General features: G+C 40.3%; 1 protein-coding gene across 1 annotated transcript; it reads left to right on the forward strand.

Moving 5' to 3' along the window:
- The first annotated feature begins 451 nt into the window (after positions 1-451).
- LOC101871966 (leukocyte elastase inhibitor) lies at positions 452-9,016 on the forward strand. The gene is made up of 7 exons (XM_005149927.4): positions 452-478; positions 1,860-2,035; positions 3,989-4,126; positions 4,971-5,088; positions 5,720-5,862; positions 6,718-6,885; positions 7,610-9,016. The coding sequence occupies exons 2-7, from the start codon at positions 1,868-1,870 to the stop codon at positions 8,009-8,011; spliced, it is 1,137 nt and encodes a 378-aa protein (XP_005149984.2). The 5' UTR covers positions 452-478; positions 1,860-1,867; the 3' UTR covers positions 8,012-9,016.
- The last annotated feature ends 7,968 nt before the right edge of the window (positions 9,017-16,984 follow it).

The following is a 16,984-nucleotide window of genomic DNA, read 5'->3' on the forward strand; positions in this document are numbered from 1 at the left end:
TGGAAACAGCAGCGAGTGCAATTAAAGGGTGTCATTAAGTAATGGCCCTGACTTTCCCATTTCTAGTAACTACTGCTCGTCAAGAGGGATACGTGTCAGTGAGGACTGGTGCACAGAGCTTAGTGGGCGAGGCAATTTCTGATTAAGCTGGTTTTGTACTAAATAATTGAAGGATTCACAACAGCCCCGCACTTCATTCACCAGCAAGCTTTATTACTGTTACTACCAGACAGTACTAGCACTCCCAGACACATACACTGGGGGGGCTCTCTGCCCTTGTCCCATGGGGCAGAGCCCTCCAATCCTACACTGACCGAGCAGGGAGCGTCGGCTTTCAACCCGGCCCCCTCCCTCCTGGGTGAGGACACCCAGCCCTGCCCTGGGGCCGCTCTCCCGCCCTCGGCGGTCTCTCCCCTTCCTTCGCCGCGCCCGGCGGGTACCCAGGCTTCCTTCCGCGCCGTCCCGGGCAGGCAGATAGGTGAGTGGTCTTGGGCTGAGCGGGGGCTCTGCGGGGCCTCAGCCTCAGCCCTCACCTCCAGGTGTTTTGGCGTGAATGGGGAGATAACGGGATGACAACGGGACGTCCCCTGTCTCCCTTCCGCGGCGGTGGGGTCTGTGCGAGGCGGCTGTGCTTCTGGGGCAGCCTGGGACGGGGTGCGGCTGTAAACCGGGTGGCTGCAGTGTAACCAGTCACACGGTGAGGCAGTGTCAGTAAGTGGAACTGAAAGTATGGGTGCTCTTTGAGTTTGTGGTGGGATAGTTTTGTTTTGTATTGGGCTGTTTATCATAAAGCTAGATAAAAATGTTGCAAAGATGCAGGGCATTTGTCTGTTTGGTGGTGGAAGCAAGATAGTAGTATTTTGCAGTTCCTGTAGAAAGACTGTGCAGGCTTCTCCATGTAGTTGGACAGTATCAGTGACAATATGCAGCAGCTGCACACATGGAACTCCTTGAGGAAACAAGCTAGGAACAGCCAAATGCAAAAGTCCTGCTGCAAGCAAGCAGAGAGAAGCAGGAAGGTTTTCCAACCTCGAGCAGTGCTGCTGCTAGCCTGTGTGTAGGTTTTTGCTCCTGACCCAGCCCTCACACCATCCATCCTGCTTCAAGGGCATCCTAGAGAGCATCTCACCAAAATTAATCCCTGCTCTGGTTGGACAGTGTGAGGCCTGAAACTCTGTTCTGTGCTTCACTTCTGCCTTTGATGGTGGGTATGTCACCTTCAGCTCACAACACCCCAGGGCTCTGCCTGTGCGTCAGAGGCTGCCCAGCCCTGCTGGGGCTCAGGTTTGTACCTGGCTGAGGCACACAGGTAGTTCACTTATTCTGGGCAGAGCAGGCTGGTGGAGATAGCAGCGATTTACAGTGCTAAAGGTAAGTGTGTGCCTAAGCCTTTGGCAGCATTGACACCTTTTTGTGGCATGAAGAGGGTCAGCTTGCTGAAAAGTGTCCCTGAGCAGTTACCGTGAATGTCCTCTCTGCAGGATTTGGGTAGAAGAGTGGGGTGAAAACAGCATGAGTGAGCTCTCCAGGGTATGCTGCATCTGTGAGGCTGAAGCACTTTAATTTGCAATCCTGGCAGCACACCTATTTCCAGTTTCAATTTAGAGGGCAAGGAATCTTTTTAAATAATGTCTTTAAAGTTAGCATGATAGGGAAGGTTGGGATATGTGATACATGTGGGAAAATATATATATATAATGCTTCTTTTTGAAGAAGAAGGTGCATTTACAGTGAAATTCTTGCTGGTTTTGTACCCAGCTGCAACCAGATTAATCCAGCCTTTACTCTGTAACACACAAGGTTAGGTTAGGTTTTTGATGAGTGTTTCTCAGCGTCCTCACCGGTGGGTTTTTTTTCAGCTGTAACCATGGAGAGCCTGTGTAATGCCAACAGCAGATTTGCACTTGATCTACTCAGAAGATTTAATGAGACCAACCCAACAGGCAACGTTTTCTTCTCTCCCCTCAGTGTCTCTGCTGCTCTGGCCATGGTCTTTTTAGGGTCCAAAGGTAATACAGAGGCACAGGTGCTGAAGGTTAGTAAGAAATAAATAATTCTCTTTGACTTTATATTTTATTTTCATTAAAGATTGTTGTGATTTAGCAGAAAGAAGATGAAATGTTTGTGGTGTTTTTACATGCTCAGAACAAGGTTTCTGTCATGCTCACTGAGTCTTCCTCGGGCTCTTTTCTCCAGTTGCCCTCCTCCTGCCCTCCTCCAGAGCCCGCTTGCCATGTTTTCTATGACCCTTGTTTCTCATTTAATTTCACTTGTTAATTCTTGAAGTAGGAAACTAATGTAATTAATTAATCAGTCTCCATTTAAATTGATTGGAGTTTCCAGCAGCTTAGTTTTCATGAGGCGTTTCGGCACAGAACCCTTGCTTTGTAGTAGAAGGTCACCAACAGTATGCTTATTACCAATAATACAAATGTTTGTTTCGTAAGAAGCACAATAGTAATACATAGTTTTATATGTAAAGTGTTACAAGCATGATGATACACTGTGATGCTAGTAGTATCTCAGTAAATGGTTAAGCACTCCAGTATCTTGGGTTAGCTGAGCCCACGTGCTTATTCTCACCACAGCATTAGGTTAGGTCGTATAGTTTAAAAAATATGATTACAAATTACAAAAATGGTGTACATAGGAGTGCGCCAGCTTCCCATGGGCCCTCCTGCATGGAAGGGACTTAGTCACTGTTATTTCCCCCTTGATTAGGCTAATGCCTGCTAGCACAAAGAAGGGCGTATGAGGCTTCTCATTGCAGTCACCATTGTGTGTTTGCCTATGAATAATTTCACCTTTGTATTCTGGACTTGAGGAGGAACTGTTTAGTACTCTTGAGTTGATGCCTACTGAATAAGACAATAAAATTATGTTCTTGCTACTTGTACAAACAGACTTTGAACATATATTTCATGTAATCAAACTGACAGCCCCACCTACGATAAACTTACTGACAGCAGAAGTCATACAAAGGGAAGTTAGGGGAAAAATGTGTTTCAACATAGTTAAGTTTAGTAATGCATGTTCCTGTACCATAAAGCATTACTTATGAGAACATAGCTAATTAAGGAGGTAGTGATTGGTAACTGTTAAGGGCTGTTCTCAAGCATATAGGAATTTGTTTCCATGATCATAATCCTATTTTGACTCCATTATGTTTTTGCTTAGTTATTCATTTGTACAACACAGGTTGCATGAAGGGTGGTCAGCAAGGCCTGACCGAAAACCCAATGAAATAAAAGAAGGGTTTTCCTTTGAATCCAGTGTCTGTACACAGCAGTTGTCCCTGCTGAGAAATAGGTGGTGTAAGTTTGAATGTGAACATCCCTGCTTTGGGGTAGCCTTCCCTGTCAGTGAGATCTGGCAGCTTCTGCTGTCATATCTGTGAACAATGTCCAGCCAGCTTGCCTTTGGGAAAGGAGGTACTGGTGTAAAGAAACTGCAGTAATGAATTTGATGTTTAAGATGATACAATTTTGTAGATTTATATCAGTTATATTTTCATAAAACCATAAAGGATAGTTGTTCTAAGTTTTCTTGAGACCTTACCTGTTCTGGTTTTGACTGTATGTTCTATAAAGCAAAACCTCAGGTTCCGTTGGGCCAAAGGGGGAAGCAAGAAAACCAAAGTGCCTCTATTGGCATCATCTCTCTTCAGTTCCAAACTTGAGAATGAGTCATGGTGCCCCATTGTCCATGGAGGGGAGGCATGCATATATTACGTGGATGGGACTGGGGGTTTTGATCAACAGCTTTAACTGTCACTGTGTATAAACCAGGAGATTAATATAAGTGGCTGATGAGCGAGTAGCACCAAGAAACTGTTTCATTAATTTTTTCAAGGTTTACAGAATTCTCTAAGCAGCTTTGAGCCTTTTGCCTTTCTTCAACCTACCTGTCTTCTGGATCAGATACAAATATACTGTATTGTTCTTTTAAAACTGTATTAGCAGCAGCTAATTCACTTATTTTATTTCAGACACTTCATTTTGACAAAGTTGAAGATACTCACTCAAGATTTCAGACTCTGACTATGGATATAAACAGAAGCAATGCTCCCTATCTCCTGCGGCTTGCCAGTCGGCTTTTTGGAGAGAAGTCCTACACCTTTTTGCCAGTATGTTGGTGCAGATCGTGATGGCATGGTGGAACCTGGTGGGAAAATGCAGCTATTTTGAGTGTTTATGCAGTACAGACATTTCTAGGCATATTTCTAAATGTTACTGGGCAGCTGACAGGTGTTACATACATGCATATGCATTCCATGTCTGTAGGCATTTGTGCATCTCATAAAGGATGTTACACAGCAAACCTTTTTTATTGCTTGTTTTGTTCAGCTGCTCTTGGCCTCAAGAGAAATACCACTTGTTTTGGTTCTTAGTTTACCGTAACTATCACAACATCCTACTCTTGCAACCAGCTTTTTAGGATGCAACTAGCTCTTGTGTCTGTTGCAATCAACTTTTTAGGATGCAACCAGCACTGTGTCTGTTGCAATCAGTTTTTTAAGATTTTCATTGGTCTAGTAAAGCATTACTTAAATGTTTTGAAAACACTGCATTTATCATAGAATCATAGAACAGAATCTTCATGCCTCTTCACCGGTAAAGTATACCTTTGTGTGCACCCAGGTTGCTATTTTTATCCCCCTTCAGCTCTTCCCGAATGTTTTGCTTTATCATAGCTGTGCTTGAGCCTGTTTCAGGAGAATGACAGGTAAATGTTGCAACACCTGCAGTAAGCACCCCATCAGCTGTATATGTGACAAATGTACTATTCCTCTGAGAGAGGAATAAAACCAATCCAACCTCAGAACCACCCCAGGTAGTACACTGTTAGAGCCCCACCTTAGAGCAGGTGATAAGCTGTTTGACATGCACCTTATCTACAGCATAAAGAGATGTTTTCTTATCTGCATATCTGCATGCAGTGACAGCTGTTCTTATTGTTCCAAAATCTAGGATTTCCTGACTAATACTCAGAAATTCTATGGAGCTGATTTGGCTACAGTTGATTTTCTTCACGCTTGTGATGAAGCCAGGAAACAAATTAACCAGTGGGTAGAAGAGAAAACTGAAGGTAAACGACTTTAGTTAATAAAGTAACCAGCAGTGTTTCATACTTTGGGAGTAGGAGTAGGCTTTATTCTTTGCAACCTTGAGAACAATTTAGTTTTGTCCTGGAATATTCACTTGATGTATTAACAGAACCAAATTATATCTAAACAAGACTTTTAAACAGTTCCATAAATCTTGATACTTTTCCATTGTTTATGTTGAGGCCAGTGAGTGCAGGAGAGATGCCTAAACATAGATTTATACCATTGAACTGGAGACTGTTTTAGACAGTCCTGGTACATATTGTGTATACTGTATATATGTATTTCTAAGTCCTGTAATTCTAACTGTGGGTGTTATGTAGTTTTTGTATGATGAGTCATATGTGACAGTTCAAGCTAAAAATATTACATATTCATCTAATTACTGTATAACAAAAGTGACAGTGTTTGCTGTTAAAAAGTATGGTGAAAAGGTACAGAGACAGGTACTGAAACACACCTTATTACAGGAATGAACTAGAGTTTTATGTTTGTAGTATTTTCAAGGTATCAGTTTCTTCATGTATGTTTTACATGGCTTCATGTATGTTTTATGTGCCATCACTTTGTCACAAGATTTTGTTGTGACTCTTTTTTTCTGCCCCCCTGAAGGTAAAATCCTTCATCTGCTGTCTGAAGGCTCTGTTGACAACACGACTAGGCTCGTACTGGTGAATGCTATTTATTTCAAAGGGAACTGGGCAGAGAAATTTAAAGAAGCTGACACCACTGACATGCCATTTCGGTTAAATAAGGTAATACAGATATGTCTCGGTAGTATATAACAAAAAGGTCAAATCATTCCAGTGCTAAAGTGAAACTTTGCTTACAGGTAAAATAATAAAAAAATCATAGAATCATAGAATGGTTTGGGTTGGAAGGGACCTTAAAGATCATCCCATTTCAATCCCCTGCCATGGGCAGGGACACCCTCCATCAGACCAGATTGCTCAAAGCCCCATCAAACCTGTCCTTGAACACTGCCAGGGAATGTAAATAGAAAGTCTATAATGAATGTTTTCATTTCACCCCAAAGAATTTTTTATGGATTTTGGTATTTTTCTGTATTCAGGAAGCTATTTGTTACCTTACTTACCAGAACAGTATTTGAGACAATACTCACATATAGATTAGGAGGACCCTGCCTGTGACTAACAGAGTTTTGGCTGCTGTGAATTGTACCTGTTTGTGATGTTAGGTAAGCAGTATTAAAATGATAGCTCATTTTGGTTAAGCCCCATTTTCTTGTTCTGTATTCTGCTTATGTTAACAGCTTTACAAGATACTATATACAGTCATCTGCTTTACTCTGAACAAAGTTGGTATTTGTTGACTTTTAATGTCCTTTTTGGGGCCAGAGTAATATAAATGTACAGCAACTCAAAGAAATAGTTTCTTTGAGGACTGTGCTACAGAAGCCAAAGGAGAACCAAATTTAATAAAAACTCATATCTGGAAAAGAAATTGTTATTAAATAGGCGGTCAGGAGTCCGACAAAGACAGTTTTATAGTCAACTGATATAATGCAGGAAAAGTTTTCAAGAATACAGTTTTTAACTTGCTTGTTACCTGTTCTTAACTGTTACTTTTGATAACTTTTTTCTATCCAGAATGAAAGAAAGACAGTGAAAATGATGTATCAGAAAAATAAATTTCATTTTGGGTACATCCCTGAAGAGAAGATCCGTGTTTTAGAGCTGCTTTATGATGGAGAAGAACTTAGTATGATCATCCTGTTACCTGATGACATTGAAGATAACTCCACTGGTCTGCAGAAGGTGAGCCATCTAAGCTAATGCAGTTATTTAACACATAATCTCAGCTATTCAAAACTAAAGCCATAATGAACCCATGTTCTCAGAGCCCCATATCTATGAAGCGTGTCTTTAGACAACGCTCTGCTATCACTGCAATAAATACATATGTGTGCTGCATCAGGAAGAGAAGTTGTGTTCTGGTTTCATAGCTTCTCTTTGTGTCTTTTGGCTTGCTGAACTGAACCATGAGGGAGACTGCAAAACCAAAGCTAACTAAGAGAATTAACTTGCCTTGCATAATTTTTATTTTTAATGACAGAACTTTTCTTTCATTAACTTTGAAACTCCTTGTTTTCTTAGCCTTGGTGTAATGAGACTGTTTTCCATTAAATGACCAGGAACTCATCAGCTGCTTTGAGCTTTCTGATGATTAGTTTAGTTACTTGTTAATTGTGTAATTCCATTTAGTTGAACAGTAAGAATTACTGTGTTTAGTTGCTATCAGTGCATGTTTCTCCTTTCTGTATGTTGCAGCAAGAAGAAAATGTCTGCATTACTTTGTAAAGTAAAAACTGCACTGTCTCTTAATTTTAATAGCATTTGTAGGATCTATATGGAGCCATCAAAGATATGGGTATGGTCATTTTTGTATAGTTGCTTTATACTTATTTAGTGCTCTATAAAGCCTTGTAAATGTTACTGAAAATGAAACGTTTCTTTTTTATTTTTATTTTTTTAATTCTAGCTGGAAAAGCAGCTTACCTTAGAGAAGCTTCAGGAGTGGACATGTCCAGAGCGTCTGTATTCCACTGATGTTCGTGTGCATTTGCCAAAGTTTAGGCTAGAAGAAAGCTATGACCTTAAATCAGATTTAGCTGCTATGGGCTTGGTGGATGTATTTGACAGTTGTAAGGCTGACTTGTCGGGAATGTCAGGGGCACGTGACCTCTTTCTCTCTAAAATTGTTCACAAAGCTTTTGTAGAAGTGAATGAGGAAGGCACGGAAGCTGCAGCTGCTACTGCTGGCATTGCTATGCTCTGCATGCCTATCGAAGAGGATTTCAATGCGGACCATCCTTTCCTTTTCTTTATTCGCCACAACCCCACACAAAGCATACTGTTTTTTGGCAGATATGCTTCTCCATAAAAGAGAACTTGGCATTTTCAGACCAGTTCCTGCTGTAGTCAGTGAAAGCTTAGCTCCTGAATGAGCTGGATTTTGATGTAGAAGGTTAATGCTCCTGTCTTGAGTTCCTAGTATCTTTGACTGAGATTCTGCCTTTCCCATAAAAACAGTCCCAAAGGAACTGAGGAGTGATTTATTTTTCTTAAAGACATCATCTTTAATAATGAGGAAAATATTAACTGTAGGCAGAAGAAATCTTTTGAAGTTGGACTAGAAATACTCTTGGAAGAAACTTGTGCCTTTTAAAGCACAGAATTGCCCTCTATGCATCCTTCCATGGGTTTGTCTGTGTTGACAGCCCCCTGTTGTAATAACAATAATTCAGTCATTCCTTATGCATGTATATTAGGATGTTTGTGCAAAGCTACTCTTTCTCTAAAGTCTGGCTTTTCAAAAGCACTTTAATAAAATACTTCTAGGCACCAAAAGGCATGTTTCTGAACAGCTGAGTTTACCCACTTCTGTCATGAAATAGAAGGTCAGATAACATTTGTTTAGAGACATCTATTAATAGAGAAAGGATTAAGTTATTTAAACAAAAGTAACCCTTTCTAGTCATTACCCAGAAAACTTACAATACAGGTTTTGAACAAGGAGGAGAAGTTAATAGTAACTTTAGGTGACATTTTTAAACAGGACCTTAAAAATTTATAGACTTGTGCCATTTTAGTTATTGAAAATGTGAAAATGTCCCAGGGCTTAGAGGTTTTAGGTGCTTGAAGCTAATGGGTGTCTTTCTTTTGTACAAGTTCAAAAGCTTTCAAAATGACATTTATTTCTGGCCAGAACCTATGTGAACCTCAAAAAATACTTTAGCTTCCCAGGGGATGACTGTATATAATCTGCAGTAAAGGTCTAATGTGCCTCTGTATGTACAAGGATTCAGCATTTACTCTGCTAACTTCCACTACCTCTCTACATACAAAGCTTCTGTACTGTTCAAGAGCCTTGTTCCATGTTTATTTCTGGAGGGTATTTGCTTATATTATGTATATCTTGGGTACTGTAATGTTTTCTTGTAGGTCTCAATAGGGCACAACAATTTCCGTAATTGCACACTGTGTATTAATTTTGTCTTTAAGGAACAAATAAAAGTTTTCTTCTTACACTTATGTTCAAAACGGAAACTTCTGCATACCATTTAGCATTTTGGGTGCAAAAGTAACTGTCCCCTGAAGGCTAAAGAAAACGACTGGTGCAGCAGGTAAGATCATCTGTAGAAGTCCTTGGACTGTTCAGAGTAGGTGAAAATGCTGAACAACAAATTACTTGGTAGAAGAGATGATTGCGTGAACCATCAGCTTCCCCTGTAAGTAAGTGTAATGACCACAGCTGCTAGCACCTTTAGGGAACAGGAAGAGAGCAACAGTTTATGAAATGACACAGGCACTTGGTCTGTACATTAGTAAACATGTTCCCAAGTGTTGGCAATACCTCAGTTGCAAAGGTCCTGGTGAAGATGTAAAGGAGAGTGTGTATTGCAGATTGCAGATGTGAATGTAACTGGTTTTGTGTTGAATGCTCTGAAAACCCAGTGCTTTGCAATTAAGTCAGAAAAATATTAGCACAAAACCCATGTGAAAATGTGGAAAGCTTTGACATTTGCATTAGTATGGGGTTTCTGGGCATTTGTCTTCAGCCTTTTAGCAAATAAGGCTTCTGCTGCCACAGATGGATTTTTTTACTTTAGGCTCAAAAGCTCCATTGTAATTACATCCTTATCTTTATGTGCTTAATCTCAATTAATGCATGCTAGATACATGATGTCTGAAAGCTTTTAGGGCTGTGATTACCAGGAGATCAGAAGAAAGATAAAACCTTGCATAATAGTACAAATTACAGTAGCTTTATATACTCATGTATTTCTTTATTACATTGGTCTCAGTATTCAGTACCTGAACTATTACACTGAGTTAAATTTGGCTTTCTACAGACGGAATGCACAAAATATCAGCAATTAAGACTCAAAAAAATCAGCTTCACATTTAACCATTAAAAAAACCTAACCGAAACAACAAGTCTATTGGCAAATATTACTCTCACATAATTCATGTCTCACAATAAGGCAGTTGTGAGTGTTTTCCTTAATGCTTCTTTCTTTTCCTGCACTTCTGTCAGAACAAGTGACTGGCAAAGGCTGACTCCAACAGGGAAAACTGGAATGTCAAATGTACTCACATTTCTAAAAAATAAAATGCTGCTTCAGCTAGCTCATGTGAAGGACTTTACAACAGGCTTTATAATAATCCAAAACTCAGAGCAGTATTTGCTCACTGTGGTGTGATGAGTAAGCCGGACTTTGTACAACTGCTTACATAGACTCTCTACCATAGCCCTTTGATTTCAGTAATTTAAAACAAAAAATCCCACCACCCACCACTGCTTGGCTGCTTTCTGTCTGATTCATACAGTTTAACTTGCTCTTCCTGGATAGTAAATACCATAGTGCAGATAAGGAGGACAGATATTGCTGGGGTTTAAGTCACTTTGTCCTGGAGAAAAAATTTATAGAGATGAGTAAACTCAGGGGATGTTTGGTAATACTTTCACTGTTAATGGTTTTATGTATTTATATATGACCAAAATCCTGGTAAAGTACATAAACCTGATCAGGTTGCTTAGGGACAGATATTTGTCTTGATTTTTTAATATCTTTTCATTAGAAAGGATAAGACCAGTGTAATTCACTTGAACCTATTAAGGAAAAAAGGTACTGTTGAAATCATAAACAGGCTTTTGGGTTGGTTTGTTTGGTTTTTTTACTGTAGTGAATCTTTCTAGCTCTGTCATGTCACCTTATGGTGCCAGCTAAATACGTATTCTAATCTGTGTTCATTCAGGGGCATATGCAATCCCTGACTACTTAATAGAAGTCAAAAAACACAGCCAAGTCCTGGAGAGCTCAGACTGTCTGGAAACAGGCTGAACATGCACAGTGGCTGCTAGCAATTCAGATGATGAATTCATCACATCAGCCAGAGAATGTTGTACCTTCAGGTTAAATGAAACTCTAAACAACCAGCTTGTACAATCACTTTTATTTTTAAGTCATAGGAGATAATAGTCATTTTGGCTGAGAACTCTTTCTCAACACAAGAGGAGACACTCACAGAAATAAATGCAACCTAGTGGTTAACAAGGATTTAAACTCTTTGTACATGAGAAAACAGTGCAAGAATCTTAGAATCATAGTTAGGGTTGGAAAGGACCTTAATATCATCTAGTTCCAACCCCCCTGCCATGGGCAGGGACACCTCACACTAAACCATATCACACAGGGCTTCATCCAACCTGGCCTTGAACACTGCCAGGGATGGAGCATTGACAACCTCCCTGGGCAACCCATTCCACTGCCTCACCACCCTAACAGTAAAGAATTTCTTCCTTATATCCAATCTAAACCTCTGCTGTTTAAGTTTCAACCCATTACCCTGGTCCTATCACTACAGTTCCTAATGAAGAGTCCCTCTCCAGCATCTCTGTAGGTGCCCTTCAGATACTGGAAGGCTGCTATGAGGGAATCTTAGAACAAAAGTCATGATTTCATATAAATATTTAGTATAAAAGCCTGGACAATTCCATACCAGCCGTATCATCCAGTTTTTTTATCTGCAAGAGTCAAACTGGCTAAGTAATGGAAGCAATAAAGAATTTCAGGCTGTTTCTCACATGTACTGAATTGCCCAGCATGGACTGTGGCATGGCCTTTCTCATGGTCTGCATTATTCCTTGATGGAATGCCTTGTATAAGAGAAAAAGATTGTGGTACAGCAGATTTTGGTGGTGCTCCTTACAATGGAAGCAACTGTCACCTGATGGGATCCAAATCTCATCCCCAGGCTTGGGTGGCACTGCAATATTTGTTATTTCTTTAAAGCTCTACAAGCTGAAGATGAATAAACACACTGGTAGTATGACTCTTCAGAAGCGACCATTCCTGCCCTGAAGTGAACTTCAGAAGGTGCGTGCTAGAAAACAAAGAAATATACTTCATTATTTATGGAGACTTTATACATTGTCCTGAGAAAAAATGGACAGTTTTGCTTTGGACTGTTTCAGAGGGTCTGGAAATGGTACAGGTTGAAATGTCCATTTTGAGCACATCTGGTGCCAATAGACTTTTTTAATGGGGCATGGGAATTCCTCAAACAGTGGAGGTGACCCTCTTTAGAGGGAGTATGAAAGAGATGCACATCAGTACGAGAGAGTGCAGAAAATGGAAAATAGTACTTTGCTTTGAAAGAGGCCATAAAGCATGATGGGTTTGAAACTTTATCTTCTTGTTGCTAACATTTTAGTAGCCCATTAGACTGGACTGTCTGATGGAGCTGTCCTGAGGGGCACAATCTCTTCTCATTCAGGACTGAGAAAAAACAACCAGGGGCCAAGGAATTAAAAAGCATCTCTGAACATGTTGCCAAGCTGTGCTGCCCTCTGAAGGTGAGCACACAACTGCTTTTATTTTCTTCAGCAGTGGAAAATATATCCTGACCAAGCCTGCTCTGAAACTGGAGCATGAGAGGAGACACCTGATAGTTTCCAATGAACAGGAGGAGTAGGGGAAGGAGATGAGCACAAGGCAAACTACCCAGCATATGCAGTAAACTTAGTAACAAGGGAAAGTATTAGCCTGCATATACCTCAAGTAACAGGTGAGCTATTGGCTTACCTGTTGGCAATTGCCTGTGTCCTGTGTGTTAGCCACCCCAGAGCACTTGGTGAGATCCCTTTAACACTTTGGCTCTCATCTTGTAACGCAGCGGAAAGCCTGCAGAGCCCCAGCCATGCTGCATGACCTGGTGATGGGAGAGACCAGGGTCCACTGGGGAATTCACAGGCATAATGAATACAACTGATTTAGGTTCCTAGCCAGAGTATTTCTGCTACTGGAAAATTATTAATGAAGTCTCCATAGTAAGGCCACCAAGTTCTATTTATTATTTTTTATTTTCTTCCTGTGGAAAAAAAAAAATGGAAAACCATACAAAGAACCATGGGAAACATCGTATACATGGAAAAAGCAATTGTGACCAATGCAAGAGCCACTTGATGAAACCTCCTTCCTCTCTTCCACATCAAATACACAACAGACAAGTTTATGGAAACCCAGGACTCTGTCTCACCCCATGCTATGCCTGATCAGCTCCCTTCTTGCAGGCTGAGCTCATCTCAGCAGTAGGCACAGAGATCAGCACTGCTGTTCTGCCCTAGTCCTGAGCGAGCTGCTTTGGGAGACCTGTTCAAGAGCTCCCATCCCAATTCTGTGATTTCGGTGTCATGGTCAGTGCTGATCACAGTCCTGGCTGCTTGAATTATTCTGGACCAGTGTTTCAGAGGTGCCTCCTCACGCTATTACTCCTCCATGTAATTTCAGCTACATCTCAGCAATCAGGAGTCATCTACCCTTACTTCTACCTCAACCCACATATTCCTCCACACAGTGCTCAAAAGCTCCCAGGTAAGCACTAGACAAGATTCCTAGCACAACTCTACAGGTTATCAAAACTTTCCCTAACCTGGACTTGTATAGAGTCAAAGCCCATTAACTTTTCAAGGTGACCCTATCATGACCCCATCTTGCCTTATTTCTCCATATGCCTTTCAAAAAACTACCAGGATAAAAATACTAATCTAATCAACTATTGCATTAATTCAGACAACAAGAAAGTTCCAACCAAAGAGCAAAAACAAGTGAACTATGGGTTAAAAAGAAAAACATGCAAATATACATAAATGAAGCTTATAACTCAACTTTAGAAAGATACTTTGCTCACAGCTTTCAAAAGCTCATGAGATGCTGCCGAGGCATACCAAACCTGTTGCCAGTTTTATAACCCACTGCTTAGACAAGACAGGGCAGCTGTTGACCAAAACCTTTGACAACATGTGTCCAACCCCAGAATAGAATAGTTGTGACATATTTTACAGCTGAATTATCTTGGTAGTTGCAACTTCTTGCAATATATAAAAGCTAACATTACCAAGAGTCTGAAATGTCTTGCTAGTAATTCTAAACCTGTCTTCACACTTTGTGGTTATTCCTCATCACTAAAGCCCCTGCCTAGCATCCTCCATAAACATGCAACAAGAATGTCCTCTAATACCTGACCCAAATAGCAACATTTTATGTCCTCCAAATACCAACCCAGCAAAGCAAAATAAATCCATGTTTCTAATGACTGTCTTCAGGGCTTGTTAGTAAATAAATCCTGAGGTAAACTGGTCTTGAAAAAACAATTATAGCCCACTAGTGGTCTGTAACTAATGAATGTGGCCTCTCTTCTAGACAATGATTTCTCATAGGCATGCCACAGAATGTAAATCATAGTACAGAATGTAAATCGTAGCTCTTGCAGATTTGGAAAGCCTTACTTCTACCATCTGAACTCCATCAAGTCCTTGCTAAATACAGACCACCACAGAGGATTTTGATCAGGCCCACTTTGAATGCTTCAAGCTGCTCTGGAACAGGGGGCACTAAATATGCAAATGGGGGAAAACAAGATTGCTGTTCTGTAAAACTTCTGTGCAACTTTTGCTGCAATAGCTAGAACACGGTTTGTTGCAACAAGGGAAGTTTAATTACCTAAGACGTGATCAAAGAGCCGTAAACAGAAACTTAAGGCTTTGAGTGAAGATTTCTGTCACCTGAAGGCAAGAAACTACCATCTGGGGTTTCCCTTAGGTAAAATGTTATAGTGAATTGGATTTAGGCATTAGTAGGTACTCACAATGTTAAGAACAGCTGGTGAGGTTATCCCATTCTTTTAACTAATAGAAGAAAATAAGAATGGAAAAATACCTCAGACTTCATTGGCCCAACATTTCTGTCAGTCGCATCAAAGGGAAGCACAACAACCTGTGGTACAGCCGTAAGACAAACAAACATGTTGAAATTTACCAGTCCATTGATCTGATTTGTTTTTCAAGCTATGGTCAGCTTACAAATCACAGGCCACTTAAACATTTACATCAGTTCTGTGTCTTAAGAATTAGGATGAACATTGATTGACAGTGCAAGTAATATTGCCAAGAGATTATGGATTAATATAACACCTGTTTTCATCTCTGTTCCCATCTTTCTACGTATCTTGACAGCAGACACAAACTCAGAATAATAGTCCCTAGCCTACAAAACCATCTTGCTGTGAAAAAAGGGGCACTTATTTGAGGAAGGAGAGCACATAGAAATGTTTAAGGAATCTGACTCAAACCCTCTAACAGTACACAGACATGTAATTGGTTTAATTTCTGAAACATTTTGGTTACACCATAGTCTTTGGTTTAAATCCTACATTTTTGTCACACAGAACTTAGTATGATCACTACCAACCTGGAAGCCTCACAACAAAATGAAATCTCTAACACAATCACCTTTTGGTTGAGAGAAGACAGTAATCATAATGTTTTGAAGGTTGTATATTGAAAACCTTTGATCAAGGCCAAGGTCCAGCAATCTATCTTGAAACATAAGTCATCATCTGAATTTCCTGCTGCAGGAAAGCTAAAGTTGGTTTCTGGACTTGGAACCACATTCTCAGACCACAGACCTGCTCTGCTAAAGTTACTTTGAATGAACTCCAGATGTGTCGGCTGTGGCAACCCCTCTGATCTAAGCTCCACACAGCACCAAATACCTCTGCTGTCAAGAAATACCTGCCTGCAATTTGTGCGTACCAGGTAGCTGGCTGGATCATACCACAGGTATAGCTGCAGGGAGGTGCAAAAAGCCCTGTATAGCTCCAAAGCAAAGCAGTTTTCTTTTGCCAAAAAAATAAATATTTATTTACAAATTAAATTAGGTAGCTAAAATTTTTAATACTGTTAAAAATGCAATACTGTAAATGTGAAATGAAGCACCAGTTCAGCAAATGTAACAGATGAGAAAAAAACTAAATGATTCAATACTGTAAAGAAAAAAATAAATCCGGGATGTAGTCCTTTTGGAGGAGAGTTAGTAACCTTCTCACACTTCTCAGGGAAGTCAGCACAGCCACCTTCTTCTTTTAGCAGGTATGTGGCATTCTCAGCTGATCAGCAAAGATCAGATGCTATACATAAAGCATAACTTTTGGCCTCATCGCATTTCATAAACTAAGCAGGATCAGGACAGGAATCCTTGCAGTCCATCAGCTAACCAGTACAGACCCAGTAAAAATGTGTATAAGACACGAAGCAAGCAAATCCTGAGTAGTTACCAAGCAAATCCAGCCGTAACTGCAATGCTCTACTGTGTAGGTAGCAATTTGCAGCCAAGACACACATCCTTATAGTGGCCACTATATGACAAGTGTGGACAGTTGCCCCAGTGGCTGTCCAGCATGTCATTAACAAATATCTTCTCCACTAATTATCTGCTGTAATTCTAGCCAAACATAGTCCTCTTCTGCTTCCCAACTGCTAGTTAGCACAGCCACAGGCTGTTTTAGCAGTTACTGGCTTTTCAGCACACTGGACCACAGCACACTTAAGGAGGACTGAGGTGAAGAAAAATAATTGCCACTTAAGTGAAGGAATGTTGTCAGCATGAGGGACAGTGCCATGACTGTACATTCTGCTTGGTGAAATGTTCAGTCAGCAGCTATCTTGGATGGGGATACATTTTCAGTAGGAAGAGGAAGCCAAACTCTCCATTACAGCAACACATCAATTTGTTTCTCAGCCTTCCAATTCAAAGGTAATAGAATTCCCAATGCATAACTGAAAGTGTGTTTCACTAACAAGAACTTCCTTTGCGAAAGCACTTCCTAAAATGTCAGCACACAATAAAAAATGTAAGTTCAAAAACTAACATAATTCAGCTGCTTTCATGACTATTCTACTTCCAAAATAATTTAAAATTGCTCTGGAAGGTAGGGATGATAAAGGAACATTAAACTTTCAAAACCACAACACTGTCATACAAATATTTAAACAAATGCATAGACACTATGT

Source organism: Melopsittacus undulatus, chromosome 1 (genome assembly GCF_012275295.1).
Source record: "Melopsittacus undulatus isolate bMelUnd1 chromosome 1, bMelUnd1.mat.Z, whole genome shotgun sequence".
In the NCBI taxonomy this organism is placed as follows: domain Eukaryota; kingdom Metazoa; phylum Chordata; class Aves; order Psittaciformes; family Psittaculidae; genus Melopsittacus; species Melopsittacus undulatus.